The sequence below is a fragment of the Felis catus genome, chromosome B3 (assembly GCF_018350175.1).
Source record: "Felis catus isolate Fca126 chromosome B3, F.catus_Fca126_mat1.0, whole genome shotgun sequence".
Lineage (NCBI taxonomy): Eukaryota > Metazoa > Chordata > Mammalia > Carnivora > Felidae > Felis > Felis catus.
The window spans coordinates 113522893-113547507 of NC_058373.1; the positions used below are offsets into that span (position 1 = coordinate 113522893).

General features: G+C 41.1%; 2 protein-coding genes across 17 annotated transcripts in view; one reads left to right on the top strand and one right to left on the bottom strand.

Moving 5' to 3' along the window:
* The window catches only part of ZFYVE26 (zinc finger FYVE-type containing 26), an 89538-nt gene extending 76132 nt beyond the window's left edge, over window positions 1-13406 (bottom strand). For 5 of the 6 annotated variants that reach the window (XM_019833183.3, XM_045060109.1, XR_006599718.1 and 2 more), the window contains exons 1-9: window positions 13280-13406; window positions 12506-12782; window positions 10783-10861; window positions 5610-5699; window positions 3233-3755; window positions 2731-2861; window positions 1981-2145; window positions 1745-1833; window positions 625-788 (exon numbers count right to left, since the gene is read on the bottom strand). In XM_019833183.3, coding sequence (XP_019688742.3) covers window positions 625-788; window positions 1745-1833; window positions 1981-2145; window positions 2731-2861; window positions 3233-3755; window positions 5610-5699; window positions 10783-10861; window positions 12506-12699 — 1435 coding nt within the window. In that variant the 5' untranslated portion in view covers window positions 12700-12782; window positions 13280-13406. Of the gene's footprint in view, window positions 1-624; window positions 789-1580; window positions 1722-1744; window positions 1834-1980; window positions 2146-2730; window positions 2862-3232; window positions 3756-5609; window positions 5700-10782; window positions 10862-12505; window positions 12783-13279 lie in introns of those variants that run through there. The other variant, XM_045060110.1, reaches the window with a different exon arrangement.
* Window positions 13407-13449: 43 nt separating this feature from the next.
* The window catches only part of RAD51B (RAD51 paralog B), a 687198-nt gene continuing 676032 nt past the window's right edge, over window positions 13450-24615 (top strand). For 8 of the 11 annotated variants that reach the window (XM_045060114.1, XM_045060116.1, XM_045060111.1 and 5 more), the window contains exons 1-3: window positions 14518-14619; window positions 18100-18210; window positions 20814-20927. In XM_045060114.1, the coding sequence (XP_044916049.1) occupies window positions 18127-18210; window positions 20814-20927 (198 nt within the window). In that variant the 5' untranslated portion in view covers window positions 14518-14619; window positions 18100-18126. Of the gene's footprint in view, window positions 13928-14517; window positions 14620-18099; window positions 18211-20813; window positions 20928-24615 lie in introns of those variants that run through there. The other 3 variants (XM_045060112.1, XM_045060113.1, XM_019833191.3) reach the window with 3 other exon arrangements.

The following is a 24615-nucleotide window of genomic DNA, read 5'->3' on the forward strand; positions in this document are numbered from 1 at the left end:
ATTGACACATGAAAACATTAGTTTCTCTGAAAGCTAAGTGTCTCTAGCCTGTGTTCTATGTTATAAAGTGATTTTTGGAAGCAAAAAGAATTGAGTTTTAAGCAGAGATCCAAGGCTAAAACAAGGCTTTATTTTTTATTGCTTTAGGCAAGTCTTTCTTCTAAACTTCATGTGTTTAGTACATTATGAAGAAGAGACGAGAGGGAAAGGAAGCATAGAACCTGCTAGGAGAAAGCTTATAAAGCACGGAAAGATTCACCAAGAACTTGCATAAATATTGTCAATGACAGTGTGAATGACAAACTCAGAGAGCAGGTCCTAATTCCGCTTCACTGGGATGAAGGTATGTGAGTGGTTCTTGCGATGGTTCCACAAGTACAGTTTCTATGTGGACTAGGTTTCTATGGGACTATTCTCATAGAATTCCCTATACCTCACTGAGAAAGGAGAGGTATGCACCCAACATCTCATAATCTGATTGGGGCAAATATGGATAATTTAGCAGGTGTCTGCTGGACCACCCACCTTGACAGATCACATCTAGATAAATCCTGTGTTAAAAGAAACTGGTGTAGGATTGTCCTAAGAGGGAAGCTTGACCAAGTCACTCCATCGCCAACTCACCATGCTCTTGCTGGGGGTCCTTGGCTGGCACCATCTGTAAGAGCTTGAGAACATCTTCCTCCCTGAGAGCTGGAAGGTTGGTAAGGTGATGGAGAGAGTACAGCACAGAGTGGCTGTCTCCACCATGTAAATGACATAAGAGATCTCTCTTTGGTATGGGGTTGCTGAAGGGCAAAATTGAGAGGATGGAAGAGAGTCAGTTTAAAGAATTGCTCTAAGAAAGACCATCTCTATTCCCTCTTGTTCTTTCTCTCTGGCCGAATACAGCATAGGTTCATTTCCCTTAACACTAAATTCTAGTTGGTCTGGGATACAGCAGAGCATTTATTTACTGTTAGGAAAGTACATCCACCGAGTCAGCTGTACTTATCCAGAAAGGACCTAGAAAGGGCCTTTTTGGTCAGTAGGATCTGGAAAGAGCCTATAGATTAGGCTTCCCAATTTCTATACTCTTCGTAGCTAGGAGCTGACCCAAGCTTCTCTGCTTTGCTTTGAGTAAGGCCACTTCCTCTTCTGCCTACTCTACTTTAGGAAGTGCTGGTCATGTGTGTGAAAAACAAAACATGAACCTGGATCATGGGAAGATCTAAGGCTAAGTTACCAGGGAAGCACAGCTTTGCACACAGTTCAATATGCAGCTGTTGAGAATAATAAACTTGTGATCCAGGATAACACATGCCTAAGAACATGGACCACATTTACTAGCTGTGTCACTTTAGGCATGATATTCAACACCTCTAGGCTTAAGTTGTTCCACCTTTAAAAGGAGGGCAATATTGGCATCTGCCTCACAGAACTATTGTGAGGCTTCAGTGAAATCATCCACTGAAAAGGCTCAGAGCAATGTCTGGCATATAGTAAGTACTCAGGAAATGTGAGCTTTTGTTCCTTTTATCAGTCATCCTCAAAGTTTCCTCTAGTTTTAATCTCATTGCTATGGTAAAGATAATCATTACCTATGTTTCTTTCCTGGCTTAATAGCTGGAACGATTATTAGTTGCTGGTCAATGCTGTCAACTCAAACGTCAATGTGGAAGGTGGCTTGAAATGGCCACATGTGTGGAGCATGGGATCAAGTGTGCCCAATGGTGGGAAGGGGGCTGGCTGCACAGGACTGTACCTGCTCTGCTGTACACACCACTCCAGGACCTCTAGGTGAGCCCACAGCCCATCACAGGCATCCCTGAGGAGCTTGTCACAGCCCTGGTCCTGCATTGACATGGAGAAGGAAGAGATGCTGAATCAGGAACCTGGGGTCAGGGATTGTGACCGACCTCAGGCCCCTGCATTCTGCCTCACCTCAAAGCCTGGTATCACTCACTTCTGGAGTAGCTCACACTGCAGTGTGAGAGTTACCTGGGTCCTGTGGAGTGTCTGGAGCAGACTCTTGGCTGATGCTAGGCTCTGGCAGTGTGTCCAGCCCAGGAGCACGAGCAGTCGACTGAGAGGCCTGAATTCTCTGTCGAGTAGGCAGCCAAGACTTGGGAAGTCTTCCTCTTTCAGCAGCGTGAGTGCCGTCACCTGTAAGCCGACGGAGGCTGCTGTAAGGAGTTTTGTGGACCTGCCACTCAGGGTAGAAAGCTTTAGTTGAGCAGGGAGATGCCGGACAATGAAAAAAGTGGCCAGTTGAAGACAAAACATTCACACTGTAAGCTCTCAGAAGGCAGAGACTGACTTCTGTTGTAACCTCAGGTCCTAGCACAGTGCCTGGCACACAGGATGAGGTTAATAAATACCTGTTGAGTTCAACTAAAGCTTGGCTGCGGTCTGGAAGGAGAAGGTTAGACGGATTAAATTCCCGTCAGCTAGGCAACATATTGCTGCCACAGTCTTTTCTTCCTCACACCTTCCAGAAAGCTTATACATACCCAACATCTTAGTCCCCACCAAAGAGCGGATATAAAATGACTGCAGTTCTAATTAACAATGATACTGGTTCTCAGAGCCTTCTTTCCCCTGGGACTGTGGGATGGACACACCCAATGACACATCACTAATTAGACTGCTTTGTGTAAGATAAATGAGTGGGAGAGAAAGGAGAAACGAAAAGGTCTATAGAGAATCCCTCGGTACTTCTGTGATGGAGAATGAATACGTTTGACTTACCAGGATCTGCTCGAGGAAGTGCTTGCTGTTGCTCAAGCAGTAGAAATAGGCTGATTTCCAAGCCTGGGCTGGGTCAGGATTGGAGAACAGGGCCAGCATTGCCTGCTCAGGATCTAGATGATCGGGGGAGACTAAAAATCAAACCAGACAGGGTTACCAGGGAACAGGAAGCTCTTCTTTCCTAAGCTAAAGCCCATTTGAAAAACCAACAGACGTGAGAATTCACGCTTTTAAAAACTTAAGCCAGGCTTTCTGTGCTTCTATCTTAAAGACTCTTTAACTTCTCTCAGTAGCTTCTGAAAAGCTCTTTCCTGCTATTGTTATTACTTTGTTATTTTTTTCCACCATTCCATCTTGGACTACAAAATCTGTACTTTTACAAAAGAACACCTTATCATTTTTCCTAGATTTCCTGAGCAACTTGGAAGGCACTAGCCTAGAGGAACTTCAGAGGTACAGCAGAATTACCAAGACACAAGGAGAAGCAGCAAAGGGAACACACCTTTTCCCGAGGGTATGGTCCTCGCTGGCTTTTCTGCGGCCTTCTCTGCATAAGTATGGCCATACAGGGATAGCAGGCTCCGTCCTGCCTTGTGGAGCAGGCAGCTGAGCACCCGCTCCTCCTGCAGGGAGTTCCCCTCAGCCCTGCAGGCCTCCAGTAGTTCCTCACAAAGGAGATGCAGCTCAACTTCGAGAGACTCTGCAGGGCAATGCAGAGTCCGCAGGGCTCCATAGATAGCATCTACTTCACCAGGGGGCCCAGTGGCGGAGCCCCGCACAGCCTGAAGCGCCCTTCGAATGAAGTCCACCAGTGCCTTCTGCAGGGGCCAGCCACAGAGGCCAGTGCCGTCGTCTTCTCTAAGCAGGAGCTCCAGCAGGGCCTGTGCTGGCTGGGGAGACTGCCTCAGAAGATCCCAGAGCACAGAGACGGCTTCTGAGCTGAGCCGAGGGGTCCAGCTATCCCGCCTCTGATTTCCATCAAGCACAGGGCCTCCTGAATCTTGTGCTAGGGCCTCATATAGCTCCTAAATAGAGGATGAAGAGAAGGATCCATGGGAGGCATGTCTAGAATGTTACCATTTATAAGCCTTGAAGCTTTCCCCTTTTCGGTAGAAATATGCACGTGTATATAATAGTAGCAGTAGCAAACACTTCTGTAGTAGTTACTTCCTGCCAGGCCCTTTACATAGAAAAATCAAATTAACCCTTACAAGAGCAAGACACTGCTATTATCATCATTTTACAAATGAAGAGATTGAGGCAAAAAAGATTGAAGCAAAGAGATAACTCAATCTCCCAAGGCCTCCATTCTCAAGCTAGTCCCCCTCACCACCTCCAAAATGTGCACTGTAGATCTAAATCAAGGGCTGCAAATTGATAGACCACGTTGGTAACAAATGGGCATGAGACATGATGCCCACTCTCATGGCATTTAAATTCAACTTTTAAAAGAACATTATATACCAGTTTTTAACTTCTGCTCTAAATCCTAGCCATCCTTTGAGGTATACCCCATTCCTCATCCTTTAAAGTCTTCCCCAAGGGGTGCCTGGGTGGTTCAGTTGGTTGAGCATCCAATTTTGGCTCAGGTGGGTTTGAGCCCCACATTGGGCTTTCTGCTGTTCAGTGTAGAGCACACTTCAGATCCTCTGTCCCCCTCACTCTCTATCCCTCCCCTGCTCATGCACATGTGTTCTGTCTCTTAAAAAAATAATAAATAAATAAACTTGAAACAAACAAACAAACAAACAAACAAAGAAATCTTCCCCGTACCTCCAACTCACACAACTCTCCCTCTTTATTGGGCTTTCAAAGTACTCAAAATTAGTGCCATCTGGTTTAGTCCACAATTGTGGCATGTGTGTATTAGTCTTTCTCCCTGACTAGATGGTAAGCCTTTAAAGGTAAGCACCTCTACGGGACGCCTGGGTGGCTCAGTTGGTTGAGCGTCTGACCTTGGCTCAGGTCATGATCTCACAGTTCATGAGTTTGAGCCCTGTGCCAGCTTTTGTGCTGACAGCGCAGAACCTGGAGCCCGCTTTGAGTTCTATGTCTTCCTCTCTCTCTCTGCCCCTTCCTTTCTCATGCTGTGTGTGTCTCTCTCTCCCTCTCAAAAACAAACATTAAAAAGTTTTTTTTTTAAGGCAAGAACCTCTACATTCTCTAATCTGTTTGCAGGGTTAGGGTAGAGGCAGAAAAGAGGACGGAGCAGTAGGTGATTTCTCACGCGTTAGCACCATGCCTATGGACAGTACTGAGGGATGCTTCTTCATTAACTGCTTCCAACATGGTCACAGGGTCATGGGTCTTTGACCTAATACAAGTGTAAGTCCCTACCTTAAATCCTACTGCTAATATGTATTTAATTAGCTGGTGGCCAGGTCATGAAGAAAATCAGTACTGAGCGTCAGAGCATACCTCAGGCACCTTAGATATAGTTAAGATTTAGTTTGATCTGCCCCCAGAAATTTGTTGTGAGGATTACCACATTCAATGCACCTGTTATAGAAGAGGTATTCAACAAACACTAATTCCTTCCTCCCTTTATATTCCCTATGATACACTGGTGAAAAATTCAAACATCCAGTTTAAATCCAAGTTATGTATTCCTTTCCCATGAAAAGAAAAAAAAAAAACAACAACACCTTTAATCCCCAGTTATACATAGTACTTCTGGACAATCCAACTCTAAGAATTCTAAAATCAGGTAAGTTTATTCCAATTCTGAGCTCTCTTGAAAGGGACATCTACCTAGCTTGGTCTTGCCTGAGAACAGAGTATAGCCAACCTCCTTGGGACCTATCTCTGCTAGATCCTTGGGAGCTGAGCTTATCGAGTGATAGTAACCCTAGGCAGATAGCTCCCCAGCACTCTCTTACCTTGAGGATGTCCTCAGGAATGTCACTTTGGAGGTCTTCTGATAATAAAAGAAACTCAAGCTTTCTCCGGAAAACACTTGGGAGTAATTTCTAGAAGAATCATAAGAAGGAAGCATAGAGATTAGGCATATTCTTTGTTAACAAATAATATTTCTCTTCAGTTAGTCTTATTTCTGCTGCTTCTCTAAGATAAAGCACTTTTAACCACTAAATTCTTCGATATGTTTGAGATGTTTTTTTTTTTCTAAATAAAAACAGCTAAATTTGGATGCATATCCCTCTTAAATACTAACATTTAACTCCTACTCTGATTAGCCTCAAATTCCAAGCTTTGTTCATTTCATGTGACTTTTCTGTCATATGAGGTCTTTTTCAAAGAAATGTCCTTGTGGTGTCCAAACACCCAGTCACGAGTAAGCTTGGGAAAGTATGGCCCACATGATCCTCTTTTGGTCCAAACCCATTTTTGATATTCATTACAAGGTGGAAAACAATAGGAAAGAGGAAGAGATCTAATGTTTATTAAACACTTATTATATGCCAGGTACTGTGTGTCATATATTTTTTTAATGTTTATTTATTTCTGAGACAGAGAGAGACAGAGGATGAGTGGGGGAGGGGCAGGGAGAGAGGGAGACACAGAATCTGAAACAGGCACCAGGCTCTGAGCTGTCAGCACAGAGCCCGACGCCAGGCTTGAACTCATACCCGTGAGATCATGACCTGAGCCGAAGTTGGACGCTCAACTGACTGAGCCACCCAGGCACCCCTGTCATATTTTTACAAATTAAAAAAAAAAATTAATTAATCTCTAAATCAAACAAACCTATGGCTTAAATATATATATATCTTATTTTTTTTAAGTTTATTTATTTATTTTGAGAGAGAGAAATAGAGCGTGAGCAGGGGAGGAGCAGAGAGAGGGAAAGATGGGGGGGAGAGAGAGAGAGAGAGAGAGAGAGAGAGAGAGACAGAGAGACAGAGAATCCCATGCAGGCTCTGTGCTGTCAGTGCAGAGTCCAATGTAGGGCTTGATCTCATGAACTGTGGGATCATGACCTGAGCTGAAACCGAGTGTCAGCCATTTAACCTACTTAACCACTCAGGTGCCCAAGTCTCTATTTTTAAAAAAAATTTTTTTTTTCAACGTTTATTTATTTTTGGGACAGAGAGAGACAGAGCATGAACGGGGGAGGGGCAGAGAGAGAGGGAGACACAGAATCGGAAACAGGCTCCAGGCTCTGAGCCATCAGCCCAGAGCCTGATGCGGGGCTCGAACTCACGGACTGCGAGATCGTGACCTGGCTGAAGTCGGACGCTTAACCGACTGCGCCACCCAGGCGCCCCCTAAGTCTCTATTAAAGAAATTTTTTTTAATGTTTATTTATTTTTGAGAGACAGACGCAGCATGAGCGAGTAAGGGGCAGAGAGAGAGAAAACGAGAGAGAGAGAGAGAGAGAGAGACAGACAGAATCTGAAGCAGGCTCCATGCTCCAAGCTGTCAGGACACAGCCTGATGCAAGGCTTGAACTCACAAACTGTGAGATCATGATCTGGGCCAAAGTTGTGTGCTTAACCGAATGAGCCACTCAGGTGCCCCTAAAAACAACCTTTACTAAAGATGAAATGGTGAGGAAGTATTTTCTAATTATTTCAAGTATGCAAAAGTGATCCCATCAAATATTTGTTAATGAGACATGCCACCAGAGAAGACTGATGTATGAAAGAAAGAGCCCCTGACTCTTCCTGGACCTGCTTGTTTCACAGTAACTTGCTTTACCTGGTTCATAAAACTAAAATTATAGTTTCCCTTTCTCTAGACACAAATACAAATAAGAGTAAAATCTAGGACTAATCCTGACAAACACTGCTTTAAAGACACCTATAAATCACATGGCTGATTAAAGGTTCCAGGAGTCATATTTTTTAAATTAATTTTTAAAAAATGTTTATTTAGTTTTGAGGGAGAGAGAGACAGAGTGTGAGCAGGGGAGAGGCAGAGAGAGAGGGAGACACAGAATCCAAAGCAGGCTCCAGACTCCGAGCTGTCAGCACAGAGCCCGATGTGGGGCTCGAACTCACAAACTGCAAGATCATGACCTGAGCCAAGGTTGGACACTTAACCAACTGAGCCACCCAGGCACCCCTCCGGGAGTCATATTTTACGGTAAAGTCTCCTATCTCAAGCAAGAAGCACCTGCAAGATCGTTTGTGTGTGGGGGGAGGGGGGTGGGTTTAGAACACAAGATCATACTCTACTCAAGTGCCATTCATCATGTCACAGGCTAACATGATCTGGTGTGTTTGTGGTGTAAAACCCTATCTCTTCTTACCGCATCCTTCTCTCATGCATGTATGCCATCTGAATGCTTATATAAATGCTAGTGATTGAAGTTGGTGAAGAAAATTCATGCTGGAAAGCTAAAGGTTAAATTCTTCTATTGAGGACTAAAAGAAAGGAATAGATAAGATGTCCAGACAGCAGGCCTTTGAAAAAAAAAAAACCTGGTTAAGGTATTAGGACTTTAATCTAGAATCCTAAAGACTCAGTAGCTTATAATTATTTTACTGGTGAAAATACTTTATGCACATGCAGGGTCATAAATGACTAACATTTCTAAAACAGGGAAGAATTTGCTCCATGTTTCTAAGCATGGATCTTACTATCAAAGCAAGGTGTGTTCAATGCAGAAAAATTAAAATATGGAAATAGGCAAGTGAAAACACACACATACATGCTCCAAATCTTCCCACTGAAAGAGAGCTTCTATTAATACTGTGGTCTAAGGGCATCCAGACCATTTCTATGCACACATCTCAAATGTATAGTTTTCTAAAAAATGTTTTTCACATAGTACAGTATGAACATCCTTCCATGTCACTGAAAGTTCATTTACCACATAATTTTAATAGTGGCATGATATTTTACAAACAGATTAACCAATCCTATACTGTGGACATGGGAGTTGTTTCCAGTTTTCCTCTTATTAGAAGCAGCATGCAGTGAACATCTCTGCAGTTAAGTCTTTGCAAACATGCTTCCACATGTAGAGAGAAATCACCGCAAGATACAAAGGCAGAAGGCAAAGGTGGATGAAGAAAAGGGAAAATGGAACCACTGTTTCAAGTAATAATTAAAAAGGAAGCTTCGGACACCAGGGTGGCTTTGTCTGTTGAGTGTCCACTTCGGCTCAGGTCCCCATCTCCTGGTTTGTGAGTTTGAGCCCTGCATCGGGGCTTGCTGCTATCAGTGCAGAGTCCCCCTCTCTCTGTCCCTCCCCTGCTCGTGCTCTCTCAAAAATAAATAAACATTTAAAAAGGAAGCTTTTGACAGAAGGTGGGAGACTGGAAAAGGAGAGGCAGCCAGCAAGTCCCCTAAAAGATAAAGGCCACTCTGGGACAGCAACTGGTCTTGCGGAACTATTCTTAAGAACCCATTTGCAATCTTAGTCCTTCTAAAAGAGGTAAGACTGAGGTCCTTGCTTAAAGTTTAAACCATTCCCACAACTGTTTAAATAACTGAGGCACTGAAGCTTTAAGACCAAATGATCTTGATGTTTGGAAAAACAAGAACTATTCTTAGTCTGTGCTAAGGAGCCATGGAAGTGAAATCAACCACCTGGTTGAGCAACTGTACAGAAAATAAGCAACAAAGTAGCCATAAAGTAGGTAAATGCCCTTCAGTGAGGGGAAAGTTCACTTGGTTTAACCAAATTCCATGCTTGGACTAGAAAGATCTTTAGTCAATAACAACAGACATTTTTTCTTTTTCTCTCTGAAGACACTCTGAATATTTTAACTCAAGTTTTCCCTTTTAGATCTGCAACGATAGCTAACTTAATCATTCTGGGCTTATTTTTTAATTTTGCTTCTCTTTTTTCTCTCTCCTGGCTAGTCTTTTTGTAATTTTTTTTTTCTTTTTTTAGACTTGGAAAAGCCTGGACAAAAAATACATTTAGATTAGTAATTTCTTGTATTTTTTGATAGCAATGTGGAGAAAGAGAAGTGTTAGGCAAAACTGGAACTAAAAGCAAAATTAATTCTAATGATAGAGGGGAGTAAAGAAGAAAATCAGGCTGACTTACATTTACAAAACAGAATTTATGGTTTCTGGCTTTTAAGTCCATAAGGCTAAAAATAATGTTCAGCAGGAAAAACCAGTAGGCTAGGGATTCAAAGTCAGAAGATCTTGGTTCCAGCCTTAGTTTTGCCAACTAACTTTATGGTGTGACCCTGGGCCAGTCATTTCTTCATTTCTCTTCTGGGTCAGAAGTTCCTCACTTTAAAATCCTAAAGTCTACAGGCACCTGGGTGGCTCAGTTGATTAAGTGTCTGACTTCGGCTCAGGTTATGATCTCCTGGTTGGTGAGTTTAAACCCTGTACTGACAGTGCAGAGCCTGCTTGGGATTCTCTCTCTCTCTCTCTCTCTCTCTCTCTCTCTCTCTCTCTCTTTCTCTCTCCTCCGTCTCTCTCCCACTCATTCTCTCTCTCGCTCCCTCAAAGTAATAATCTTAAAAAAATTAAAAAAATAAAAATCTTAAATTCTGGGGCTTAATACAAAATTGTCTCAGAGAAATTCCTCCAATGGATAGCAATTTCTGATAATTATCACATACTTGTAAAAAGGCTTTTAATGGCAATCTTTCTTTTTTTTTTAAAAAAGCACTTCGTTATAAGGTTTCTTTCACTAAATCTGCACACTGTGTTTTTATATTTGGTAACTTTTAGTTTAATTCATGTGGATTATTAAATTATTAATTAATAAGGCTTAAATCTGTAAACTTTCACTGCACCGGACTAGTTAAAATGAGCTTTTTGGAAGAACAACCAGGTTTCGGCTCAGCCCATTCTCTATTACTTGAGTATTATGAGGTTCATACTTCATTTGCTATGTTGTCACTTTCACTCAGATTTGCGAAGTTCTGTTCAGGTACAAGACTCACAGTGGTATCTAACAAAATTATATCACCAATGTATGTTGGTGGATTAATGAATAAATTTAGGTAAGGAAACAGCAATAAAAACTCAAGCCATTCTCACTGTCAATACTGAGAGGGGAATATGACAAGCCTCATAATAAAGGAAGTAACAGATAAAAAGGAAATCTTAAAGCTACTTCCAAGTTCTTCTCAGTGTTGGCCTCAGAAAAACTTTGAATATAAACCTGCTTACCTTTTCCTGGGAGAACCATTTTTCCAGTACAAGAAACCAGATCCAGGCTAATCTTTGAGGGTTGATGTCCTGTCCACATCTGAAAAATGTAAAAAGAAAGAATTTCTGAACAAAGACTTTCTACTGACCTTTTCTCTTTTGTGATCCAAGATTGGGATTTCACTGCTCAGTCTGTTTTAAACCTAAACAGGCATGACATTGTACTAGTGAGAAATTTTCAAATGTATATGATAGATCAATAAAACTAGAACCAGAACAGCGCTAGATTTCATTAAAAAAAAAAAAAAAAGGAAAAAAGTCTCACCCCTGCCTCTACCTCCCTATCTAGTCTTTATTATTATTATTTTAATTTTTTATTGTTTTTATTTATTTTTGAGAGAGAGAGAGAGAGAGAGAGAGAGAGACAGAGCGTGAGCAGGAGAGGGGCAGAGTGAGAGGGAGACACAGAATTTGAAGTAGGCTCCAGGCTCTGGGCTGTCAGCACAGAATCCGACGCAGGGCTCGAACTCATGGACAGGGAGATCATGACTTGAGCCGAAGTCGGATGCCCAACAGACTGAGCCACCCAGGCGCTTTTTATTTTTATTATTTTTAAACATTACATAGAAAACCATAAAAAGCAAAGCTCTCTAAAGTATATTGTTGAAAACAGAAACTGAGTCAAGTAGTCTTAAAGAAAATAAGGAATTTCATAAAAATTTATTAACTCTAGGCTAAAAACAGGGTTACAGGAATTCATAAGGGTTTTTTCAAAGTTAGTAATTTAGATAGAACCTGGCTAGAACCCAAATTTAAGGGGAAAAAATCACCTAAGTTTCTACTCTCTACATACTAATACAATATAATATAGCTGCCAAAGTAAGGAAGAGTAAGGGAAAGACTAAATAGCACACTTAACTATTATACCACTAGCTGTTAATAGCACTGCCAGGAAGAGCTTCATTAAAAATTTAGATAGAGAACAGTGGTTGCCAGGGTAAAAGGAGGGTTCAAAATACAAAGAGGTATTCCCAGGAAGTACAGGAATTCTTTTGTGGTGATGCAAGAGTTCTGCAGCTTGATTTTTATTGGTATTACATGAGTCTGTGCATGGATAAAATTGCACAGAACTACACACATAAAAACAAATGCACATTAAAAAAATGGTGAAAACTGAATAAGGTCTGTAATCTACTTAACAGTAATATACCAATGTCAATTTCCTGATTTTGACATTGTACAATAGGTATATGAGATATTGCAATTGGGGGAAGCTGGGTAAGGTTACTCTGTATTTTTTTGCACATTTTGTGAATGTAAACCTTATTTATATAATTTTTGATATTTATATAATTATTTCAAAAATAAAAACCTTAAGTAAATTAGCTTCTAGTCTTTTGTTACAACTACAACATCATAAGCAAGAAAAGAGCAGCGTTTGCTTTTCTGGAGGCAAAGAAATGCTTTTCAATTCAGTTCCACCATCTACTTTTATGATAATAATCAAGAAATGGTGGTTTCAGGCACACTTTGCTGTCCAGGATTAAATGCTGGTTCAGATGATAATTCAAAGCCAACACCGATTAATAAACATGTATCATACAGGTAAATTTTCAGAGCATGTGAAATACACTCTGCCTCTGCTAATTCTTCAGAGAGGAGGTGAGAGTAGGTGACCAGAGCCCAAATATTGACCTTGTGTCTCCCGCCCTGTAACTTCCTGGGAAGAAGAGACATTCCTTACCTCAGCTGATCTGGACACACCACGAGCGCCTGAAGTATATCTTCCACCTTCTTTGGGATATCCCCTTGTGCCTCGTGTAGCTGAGGTACACATGCCTGTGCCAGCTCCCATTCTCCTCTGCGAAGGCACTCACAGAAAAACCCAAAAAGCTGCTTCTGAGAAGCAATTTCCTCTTTTCCAAATGGATGATGCATTTTCCCAGCACAGAGTGCAGGGAGATAGAAAGAGATGAATTACGCAGAACACATTGTCAATTTTCTCATTCGTGGAGCGCCTCCTGGAAACAATACACACCACATTGAGGAGAAACGGAACGCACTATATTTAGACAAACTAGTAACTACTAGACTGGCTGGGAAAAGCGGGACTTACTTCCCTAATTATCGTTTTATGTTTGATTTGACGTGCTACTATCTTTTTTTGAGAAGTTCCACCTTTCCCCGAGGGGTGGATCCCATCTCTCTACACACATCCAATATTTAATTAAACTTAATAGTCGTATTAGCTCGGGGCGCAGACCCACAAATCTTCTTTCATATTCCCCACTTAACTTTAGACCCAGTCCCGCTCCAAATCCCCAGGTGGTCGCCTCCCTAAGTATGAGAAATGCAGCAGGAACCTCCCTAGTTTGAGCCCTCTCTTAAGGCGGAGGAGTGAAGATCATCAGATGAGTGTGTGTCAGAGCTGGAGGACGGTGGAGATTGGAGCGCAGGGACGCTCCCTACAGGGGTCGTGGTGAACGCCCCCACCTTCTCTGGGGCGCCTTACACTCACCTGCTCCTGGTACCCAAAGCAATAGAGCTTCCAGCGCAGCCATGTTTGAGCCGAGTCAGGTGATAGATCCCATTCGGGAGGTTGCCGGAGGGAGGGGTGGGGTGGGACGACTGACAGCGGCTACTCCTATTGGTCAATGGAGGGACGATACAAATAAGGCGCCATATTTGTTTGGGTCACGTGACGCCACCTCTTCGGACTGGAGAAAGCTAGGACTTGCGGTGTCAACCAGCTACCTGGCTGAGGATCGTTCCTTTCAGTTTTGACCACTCCTCTGCTCGATACCTTCAGTTCTGCGTTCAGCGGGGCGGGTGGCAGAAATATCAGTGTTCGTTGATTTTTTTCATGTCTCTTTTACTCCATAGCGTTTGAAGTCAGCTTTTACTAAGCGCCCGCCGGTGACAGTGTTTTGCCAGGCCTTCTTCCAGAGGAAGAAGACCTGGATACTCCTCCATTGCTATTTTATCCACTTGGGTTCTGTTATAATCGCAGAATCCTGCGTTCTGAATTCCCATTTTCTGCCTAACTCCATTGATTTATTTGCTCACTTACCCGACAATCGTTAATTGAACGGTGTCCTAGGCCCTACTTTTCAGGCTGAATAAGTTGCAGACCCTGTCCTCGAGTTCAGTCTAATAACAAGTGCAGGTAAGTAATTAGAATACAGTAGGCTAAATTATAAGATGGAAGTATGCACTGAAGAGCCGAGAGCAAAGGACGAGCAAAAACTTTTTCGCAAATACAGAACTGTAATCTGAAACCCAGTCTTAAAGTAACAGTTCCCTTTTACACCGAAACTTCGGTGGTTCCCCTCATGGTCTTAAACTACAGGCTCTTAACGTTTCCCCATGGTGTGTTTTCAGCTTGAGCAATTTCATTAAGTATTTCCAAACTATTTAACCTCCAAAGTGTGGTGAAAAAAGCAAACCCAAACCAATCCCAGCTCTCTTCCAAACCTCTTCTACTATAGGTGAATTCTTAACTATTCTCTGAAAACTAACATGTCTTTCTGGTCCATTATGCATTTTTTAAATGTAGTGTCAAAAAAAAAAGAGACAATTCCAAGCAAGGTTTTTCCTGGCTTCATTTTCTCCTTGCAGATGTTTCTTTACCTGATTTTGATAATCATTATATTGAGAAACTGGGATTCAGTGACGGATTCTGGTGTGAACTACAATTCCCAGCAAGCAGTGGAATCAACCTGGGACTCTTCCTACCTCTGATTGGATATTTCTTTCGAGTGACAGCCCAATCGGCATTTGGGTTGTTGCTTTGCGGCGCTTTCCGCGGGGAACTGTGAGGGGTGGGGGAAACTTTGAAAGTTGGATGCTACAGACCCGGTACTGCAAAGATTCGTGTGGGGGGACATTCGGGGGGCGGGGGGTAATGGGGTGCGCTCATTATTTCCTGCCCCCTCTCTGGGCCCCTTTCTGTGTTATTACTTTCGGGGTAGCGGAGAAAACCTCTTTGGTCCAGAACACTCCCCCCTTAGGCCTGAGGCATGGTAACGGGAACTCCGCCGCAAATATGGGGGCTCTTGGCCTTCTTTTGTGGGGGATGCTGGAACTGTGCTCCTTGCTGGAAAAAAAGTTCTTTTTAGGGGATTCTAGAGTGACGTTTTCGCCTCTTGATGCCCACCTCCGCCCTCCCATTTGCCGGCTGTTGGGGAGTCTCGGCGGGGGAGCCGGTCCTTAAGGGAACACTGGGGTCCGCTCACCTTCTGTGGTGTTGAAGAAGAGTAGTTAAAGCGTGGAATCTGGAGTTCTATGTCTAGATTCGAATGGGGACTCCACCATTTGCTAGCTGATAGACTTCACGCGTTTTTCAACTCAGTGCCTCAGTATTAGTCTGTAAAAGGGGTCAAACATCGGAAGCTCTTGGAACAGTACCTGGCACGTAATAAGGGTCCAATAAATATTAGCTATTATCGTTACTTACAAACAGTTTTCACTGAACATCTTTCACGAGGATTTTTACTTTGTTGAGGAGGAAAGGTTTCAGCCTTCAGGATGGAATATCTTCCCTCACCCCTGATTATATGTGTGCGCACACACACAGAGCAGGAATTTAACAGTCTCTGGTGGAAGAAACAAGCCGTAATAATACGTTAATAAGATTATGCAACAAATACGTATAAAGTATGATGAAAACACTGGGTTGGAAGAGATTGACTAGGGGACAAGGTTTGTGCAGGAAAGTCGGAGTCAGGATGGCGCTTGTGTAACCTACCAATATACAGTATTGTGGCTGGAGAGCGGATGAAGTGAGGCAACAAATGATGTTTTGCTGACAGAATTGATATGGTAATGGTTGTTAAAACCTTGAGCTCTGTGTGTGAGGCACCATCCAAATCTTCTAACCTTCACTACATTCCTTTGGGGTAGATGTTTGAATGACCTTTGTTTTTCAGACGAGGAATTGAAGACACCAGGAGGGGAAGTAGCTGCCAGGAAGGCAGGGTCTGGGCCTTGCCATCAGATGTATGGATGAGAGGGAAATGAGAGACCAGTTTATGAAGGGTCTTTATGTGATCTTAAGAAGTGTGGAATTTATCCCGTGCCCTAATGGTCACATGGGTAGTTTTAAAGGATGAAAGGGACAGGATTGGAGCAAAGTTTTAGGTAGCTACCTCCGGCAGGATTGGAGCACTGACCTAACTTCCGCAGACCGGTTTGGTGCTTCTTCCTGGCACATTTAAATGCAAATGACGATACTTACCGTGTGACTGTGATAATTTGTGTATACATCTCTTTTCGTCTTTTACTGTGAGTTGCCAAAGGGAAAGGAGTATGTTTAAATGATTCTTTACACCAGAGCCCAGCAGCTCAGCAGAGTGTGTGATTAAGAAGGGTCTCCTGGGGCGCCTGGGTGGCGCAGTCGGTTAAGCGTCCGACTTCAGCCAGGTCACGATCTCGCGGTCCGGGAGATCGAGCCCCGCGTCAGGCTCTGGGCGGATGGCTCGGAGCCTGGAGCCTGTTTCCGATTCTGTGTCTCCCTCTCTCTCTGCTCCTCCCCCGTTCATGCTCTGTCTCTCTCTGTCCCAAAAATAAATAAACGTTGAAAAAAAATTAAAAAAAAAAAGAAGGATCTCCTGAAGGAGAAAAAAAAAATTTTTTTTTTTTTTTGATGGTGCAGGGAATAACAAGAGGCAGCATGCAATAGTGCAGGCAAATGATGGGAGTGGCCCTAAGAAGGCTGAGATAGCAGAGTTGGTTATTGTTAAACAAGTCCGGGTAGTTTGGGTTCTTCTTTTTGATTGAATGTATCAGCCTATATGGTGCTATTGCTCAGAACTACCTGATCTATAAAGACACTAAGAAATGATACAGCAGATATCACTTGGTAAACTATTTAGGAAACGAATCGGTACAAATTCCCATTGAGAGAAATGAGAGGGATGTATTTTGTGCTTATGAGAATGTGTGTGTGTGTGTGTGTGTGTGTGTGTGTGTGTGTGTGTATGCGCATATGCATAGGCTCATGAATGTGAGAGAAAGTGGGAGAGAGGGAAGGAGAGAATTAATTTGATGCAGAGAATTTAGATTTTATGTAGAAATTTGGGCATAAACAGGTTATCTACATTTTCAGTGCTATGTATTTTGTTCTAAAATGTTACTCCTTTTCTGTTAACAATATTGCTTTATCTCCTGGAACAATGGAGTTGCTGTTTCTATTCTATCCAGAGGGTATCTTGTCATCTCAGCGAGATGCACAGCCTCTTCTCTGCATGTGTTATGAAGGGAATCACCGTGATTGTGTTCTAGCTCACTGAAGGCAAATATTTCATGAGTCTCATTTAGTCTTAGGTTCAGCAGTAAGAGTGAAATTTCTTGCATGTGAGAATGTGAGCAGCTACTACAAAAAAAACACACATTTCAGTTTGTAATTAAGACCTGAAATAATAATATCTTGTTTGATTCGCAGGTTTGTTCTGGCTCATAGAAAAAGGAGAGGGTAAATATGATTATGGACTTGTAGTAGGGGTATACTGGTTAAGAGGATAAACCTTAGAGTCACTTCCTGAGTTGAAATTCTGAATCCACCATTTACTTTTTCTGGTGACAATGGAATAGCTAACATCTAGGGTTTAGTGTTCTCATAGGTAAAAATTGGGTCAATAATCAACCTTCCTTATAGGGCTATTGAGAAGATTAAATGTTATAATTTATATAAAGCTTTGGAACAGTGCCTCCTGTACATAGTAGGTGCTCAGTAAATTTATTGCTACAGTGCAATGAAAGCAAAGACTTTTTTTTTTTAAAGTTTATTTATTTTGAGAGAGAGCACATGAGCAGGGGAGGGGCCGGGAGAGAGAGAGAGAGAAAGAGAGAGAGAATCCTAAGCATACTCCATGTTGACAGTGCAGAGCCCAACGAGGCTCCATCTCCTGAATCGTGAGATCATGACCTGAGTCAGAATCAAGGGTCAGATGCTTAACTGACTGAGCCACCCAGGTGCCCTGACAGTAAAGACTTTCTAAGGAGTGCTGCTTGGAAATATTCCTTGAAAGTTAATTATACATCCAAATAAAATTTATAAATACATTGAAAATCTTAAGATGCTATGCAAATGTGAAGTGATATATTTATATTCATGTAATAAATATAAAAGAATTGTGTGAAATGCACATTCTTATGTTGTTTTGTTTGTGTGCATGTTTGGCAGACATAGAAAGATTCTACAGCTTTTATTTTATCAGTAATATTTTAAATACTATACATTTCATTTCACACATGAAGAAGCTTGAAGAATTTTTTATTTTGTAGTGTGTTTTGGTAGCCTGTCTACTATTGCTTATGGTATTTTCTAATGCTTTTCAGGGTTCTTTTTCTGCTGCATCTGAAAGCATGGGTAGCAAGAAGCTCAGAAGAGTGGGCTTATCACAAGAGCTGTGTGACCGTCTGAACAGACATCAAATTGTTACCTGTCAGGTAAAATTTATTTACTTTCTCACTAAGAAATTTTGAGTACAAAAATTTTTTTTAATTTTATTATTTATTTTTTAAAATTTGCATCCAAATTAGTTAGCATATAGTACAACAATAATTTCAGGAGTAGGTTCCTTAGTGCCCCTGACCCATTTAGCCCATTCCCCCCTCCATTAACCCTCAGTTTGTTCTCCACATTTATGAGTCTCTTCTGTTTTGTCCCCCTCCCTGTTTTTATATTATTTTTGTTTCCCTTCCTTTATGTTCATCTGTTTGGTCTCTTAAAGTCCTCATATGAGTGAAGCCATATGATTTTTGTCTTTCTCTGACTGACTAATTCCACTTAAAATAATACCCTCCAGTTCCATCCACGTAGTTGCAAATGGCAAGATTTCATTCTTTTTGATTGCTGAGTAATACTCCATTGTGTGTGTGTGTGTGTGTGTGTGTGTGTGTGTGTGTGTGTGTACATACCACATCTTTTTTTTAAATTTTTTTTTTCAACGTTTATTTATTTTAGGGACAGAGAGAGACAGAGCATGAACGGGGGAGGGGCAGAGAGAGAGGGAGACACAGAATCGGAAACAGGCTCCAGGCTCTGAGCCATCAGCCCAGAGCCTGACGCGGGGCTCAAACTCACGGACCGTGAGATTGTGACCTGGCTGAAGTCGGACGCTTAACCGACTGCGCCACCCAGGCGCCCCATACCACATCTTCTTTATCCATTCATCCATCATTGGACATTTGGGCTCTTTCCATACTTTGGCTATTGTTGATAGTGCTGCTATAAACATGGGGGTGCATGTGTCCCTTCAAAATAGCACACCTGTATCCCGTGGATAAATGCCTAGTAGTGCAATTGCTGGGTCGTAGGGTAGTTCTATTTTTAGTTTTTTGAGGAACTTCCATAGTGTTTAACAGAGTGGCTGCACCAGCTTGCATTCCCAGAGTACAAATTAATATTAAATATACCTTAATAACTCTTAAACCTGAAATATGAAAATTTAACTTTCTAAAAAAAAAATGAATGATGGTGCTTCTCCATAGGCTATTTTAAAATAACAGGCTACTTGGGGTGCCTGGGTGGCTCAGTCGGTTACAACTCTTGATTTTGGTTCAGATCGTGATTTCAGAGTCTTAAGAATGAGCCCCTCATTAGGCTCCTGTGGGGCTTGGTGCTGGATGTGAAGCCTGGTTAAGATTCTCTCTCTCTTTCTCTCTCTGTGTCTCTCTGCCCTTCTGCCGCTTGTGCTCTCTCTCTCAGAAATAAAATAAAATAACAGGCCACTTAGGTTGTATCAAATGTGATTTCATTTACCTAAATTCCTATACTTTTGCTTGGGTCAGGGGAGAATGCTTATGGCATAATGTGAAGTATACTCGTGCTATTTATTTGGAATTCTAGAGAAGTTTCATCGAATTGAAAGAAATTTTGCAGTTATATGAGAAATAAGACTCAAATGAAGAGACAGTATTCAAAATGGGTAATGTCTCTTGCAAGCAAGAGAAATTAATAGAATCCTTATCAATGTAATGAGAGAAATGTATAAAGCAGATGTTGCATTTTAGGCACAGTAGTGAAGCAGCTCCCTCTTAGGAGGTTAAATAAGTTTTAACATTTTTTGTTTGTTTGTTTTGTTTTTAATGTTTATTTTTGAAAGAGAGAGAAGGGGGGAGGGGCAGAGAGAGAGGGGGACAGATGATCCGAAGTAGGTTCTGTGCTGACAGCAGAGATTCCGATGTGGGGCTTGAACTCACAAACCATGAGATCATGGGTCGAAGCCAGATGCTTAACTGACTGAGCCACCCAGGTGCCCCTAGACTTAATGTTTTATATTAGGATTTAATCCTTAATAAGACAGATTTTCAGAGCATACTACAATTAAAAAAAAACTGCTTTGTGTATTAATGGTATTTTTGGTTCCTCTATTATACATTTAATAATCCTCGGGGTGCCTGGGTGGCTCAGTCGGTTGAGCGTCCGACTTCGGCTCAGGTCATCATCTCACGGTCTGTGAGTTCGAGCCCCGCGTCGGGCTCTGTGCTGACAGCTCAGAGCCCGGAGCCTGTTTCGGATCCTGTGTCTCCCTCTCTCTCTGACCCTCCCCCGTTCATGCTCTGTCTCTCTCTGTCTCAAAAAAATAAATAAAAATTAAAAAAAAAATCCTCATGTTCGTACTTGGAAACACTCTTAAAAGTATGAGATTTAACATTTCATTCCATAGTCTGTTTTATTGTCTCTATTAAATACTTTTCCTGAATGCTGTCATAGCTCAGTAAGAAACTCATTTCAACCTGACACTTTCTGGGTATTTGTGCCTAAACTGCAGCACAGGGCGGTGTTTATATACACCTGGGTTGGAGGCTGCTGCTATGTGAAGTTACTTGGTGTGACCTCTGGTATATGCTAACTGAATTAGAGAATTAGAAGGTAAGATTATATCGTCATATCTTTTAGTTAAGTCATATATGGGGGAAATACTATAAGGAATATATAAATCTTCAATCTGCAGTAAATTATGGGCAGTGTCCATTGAAAGTTTCCTTTTAATTCCAGTATCTTTGTTGCACATATATTTTAAAATATTCTTTTTATGTCTCTCTAGGACTTTTTATGTCTTTCGCCACTGGAACTTATGAAGATGACTGGCCTTAGTTATCGAGGTGTCCATGAACTTCTGTGTATGGTCAGTAGAGCCTGTGCCCCACAGATGCAAACGGTACATATACATATATACGTATATATTTATATATATTATGTTTTGATTATGACTTATTTTGAGATGATCCTTTATCTCATTTAAAATATTTTTTTGGAGATGAGGCAAAATTAAAAATAGATATGAACATCTCAAAAATATTGATTCTTGGGGCACATGGATGGCTCAGTTGGTTGAGTGTCCAACTTCAGCTCAGGTCATGATCTCACAGTTCATGGGTTTGAGCCCGGCAACGGGCTCTGTGCTGACAGCTCAGAGCCTGGAGCCTGCTTTGGATTCTGTGTCTCTCTTCTCTCTCTGTCCCTCCCCCACTCATGCTCTGTTTCTCTCTGTCTCAAAAATAAATAAATGTTAAAAAAAATTAAAAAACATATTGACTCTTGGGGTGCCTGGGTGGCTCAGTTGGTTAAATGTCCAACTTCTGATTTCAGTTCAGGTCATGATCTCACAACTTGTGGGCACTGATACCAGGAAGCCTGGTTGGGATTCTGTGTCTCCTTCTGTCTCTGCCTCTCTCTCTCTCTCTCTTTCTCTCAAAAATGGATGAATAAACATTAAAAAAAATATTGACTCTTACACCATAGGACTGGTCCTTTAATGAGAATATATGTGAAAAATTTATGTAGTTTGTAAGCTCATGGTAGACAGTTCCTAAAAATGGAATGAGGAAGCAACAGGAAGTTTTTTTTTTTCTGTAGCCAATATTGATATTTCAAAAGGTCATCTTTGTCTTTTATTTGTTTGCATAGGATTTGTGGATTTCACGGTTAAATTATAATACACTCATAATTTTAGAATGCCCCTGTCTCTGTAATACCAACTTTTATTATCATCAATCTACATTATAAAGCACATATAGTGGATTTACACTGCTCATTGATTGAATAAATAATACTTTAAAACTTTTCTCTCTCTTGAGAAAGTTAAAAGTCTTTTATAACAAATTCTCATCAAGTACTATTATTTCATACTTTCTGTGTCATAATGTTAGCTTTTCAAAATGTAGGTTTGGTGCGTGGTAGAAAAGATCTTGTTTTCCCAGAATAAGAGTGCCTAGAAGTCAGTGCACTTCAGTGCTTTGCAAATGTATTTATTTAGGTGGATTGTAGATTACTTACCTTACTATCTTATATCGAAATTTGGTAACCACTGAGCAATAAAGTGGAGTTCAATTCTGTGAAGTAGGAAGGAAGGGATGTTAGTGTCATTTGAAACTTCTGAAATTAATGAATAGATAAAAATATTTCCTTTTGTTCAGATTTAGCTTGTGATCTAAGAAAATACTTCAAAGCCAGAGTAGTCAAAAGGAGAATTCAAATCAGAGTTAGGAATTGGCACTGTCTTAGCTTTGTCATTGACCTTGGAGCTTTGAATAGCTCACTTTATTTTATGGGAGAAGTAAGAGAACTAAGATAGTGATGATTCTGTGATGAGGTTTAAATTAACTTGTTACTATTTTGAAGGTTGTAAAGCACCAACAAAGTGTTTTAATTTGAGGTATGTCATTCTATGTGTTTGGTCAATACCTACGTCATGTTTCTAGTTAGAGAATTAAATAAGAGAGCATGGGGAGGAAATTCACTTCCGGGCTCCACTTGCACCACCACTTCAGCTGCGGTATCAATACCACCAAAGCCACCAAAAAGATGGCTTCTTCAGCTCACATTTGGAATGCAGTATCAATACTATTCCAAATGTGAGCTCAAGAAGCCATCTTTTCCCTTTGTTGTGCATTCACTCTTGTAGGATTCTCTAGATTTGAGTCTTGTGTTAAACATTGGCTTAGCCTTAGTTCATTTTTCCAGGGAAGAGTCTTTTGTTCAGTTATATATTACTTGAATTAGTATTTATTGAGTGCCAGTCATGTGGCAGGTACTCTGTCAGGTCCTGGAGATATTAGAGTGAGCATGGTAATGTTCCTCATGCAGCTTACAGTCTAGTGGGATAAGTCAGACATTAAACACATAATTACATAAATGATTAGTTGTAGTAATGATAAGTCCTATGAAGGAAAATTGTAAAAAGCTCTGAAACTTAGTAACAGGGAACATTACTTAGTTTAGGGATCAGGAAGGTCTCCTCCAAGGAAGCAACACTTCAGCTAAAACCTGAAGGATGGATAGGGGAGAATTAGGCCAAGTTGAGAAGGGATGTGAGCAGGGAGGAGTTTGCAGGCAGTGGAAGCAGGAAATGCAAAGGCCCTGTGAAGAGAAGGAGCATATGCTTTCATGGCAGTAAAATCAGGCTGGTGTGGATGGAACATAGCAGTGAGGAACAGAGTGGCCTCAGAGGTGAAGTCAGAGAAGTGAGCAGGAGTCAGATTGTGGGGCCTGCAGACCATGTAAAGGATTTCAGACTTTATTCTGTGGGCAATGAGAAGTCATAAAAGGGTATAATCTAATATGTATATTTAAAAAGTCAGTCTTGAACGTAGACAAGTGATTGAAAAGGAGCAGGGAAGTATTGATGAAGACCATCTAGGTATGTATTCCTGTATTCTAAACAGAAAGTGATCGTGACATGGATTGTTAGTATGGTGTTAACCCAGATGGCATAATGTCAGTTATGATGAAAGATAATTTAGGAGGTACAGTAAAGAGGACTGGTGATTGTTTGGCTGTGGGTGGTGATGAGGTACAGGAAAGTGACAGATGATTCCTTGATTTTTGCTTTAGGAAACTGGGTAGTACCACTTCCTGAGATAAGGAATGCTGTAAGAGTGTCAGGCTTGAGGGAGGCATAATTTACTACTTGTTGAATGTGAGGTGCTTGTGAAACATCAATTGGAGATGCAAACAGGCAGTTAAATATATGGGCCTGGAGTGTGAAGGAGACGTCTGTAGTAAAAGTATGTATTTGGTAGTCCTCAGTGTAAATATGGTAATGAGATAAGCATATCCAAGACCAAGTCCTGAGTGAAGTCTGCATTTTAAGATCAGATTAGATAATGATGAGTCTAAGAAGAAGCAGCCACCAAAGTAGAAGAAAAACTGGTGGAGTATCATAATAAGATACTCCTTTTTGTCTCATTTATGTACATACTATAATTTCTGAAGTCTTATTCTGTTCATTTTAGTCTTTGTGTCACTAAATCTATTGTGATTAGTGCATTTAACCGTTGCAAAGGAAATACTTTAATTTTGACAGATTGGGCTGCCTTTACATGTTTGATAAAGTGTCCCCAGGCCCACTGATGTTGCCTGATGATAGATTGTAGACAGTATTGAGGCATTTCTAAATCAGATGCATACCACATGACTTTGTTCTGTAGCTTTTCTGTTTTTTTTTTTTTTTAATGTAGCTGAATGTAGCCTTAGAAAAATGTGATAACCCAGGGTTTAACTGATCTAAGAATTTAATGGGTGAGATTACACAGGAGTCATCACATTTATAACTCATTAATATATTTAATATGCTGGTCTTCATACCTCCTCACAGAAGCAGAAGAGCCTTGAATTTGATATATAGATTTATTAAACTGTAAACTTTAAGTTGTTAGAAACTATCTGTTTGGTACTATTATATTCCCAGAGTTTATCATAGTATATGGCATACAGTAGGTACTCAGTATCTGTGGAATGAATGAGTGAATGAATGGTTATAGTTCTATGGCTTGACCACAGTTTATTTGGGCAATTTAATAAAATACTAGTAATTTTTAATGTTATAAATTGCAGAGGCAAACATT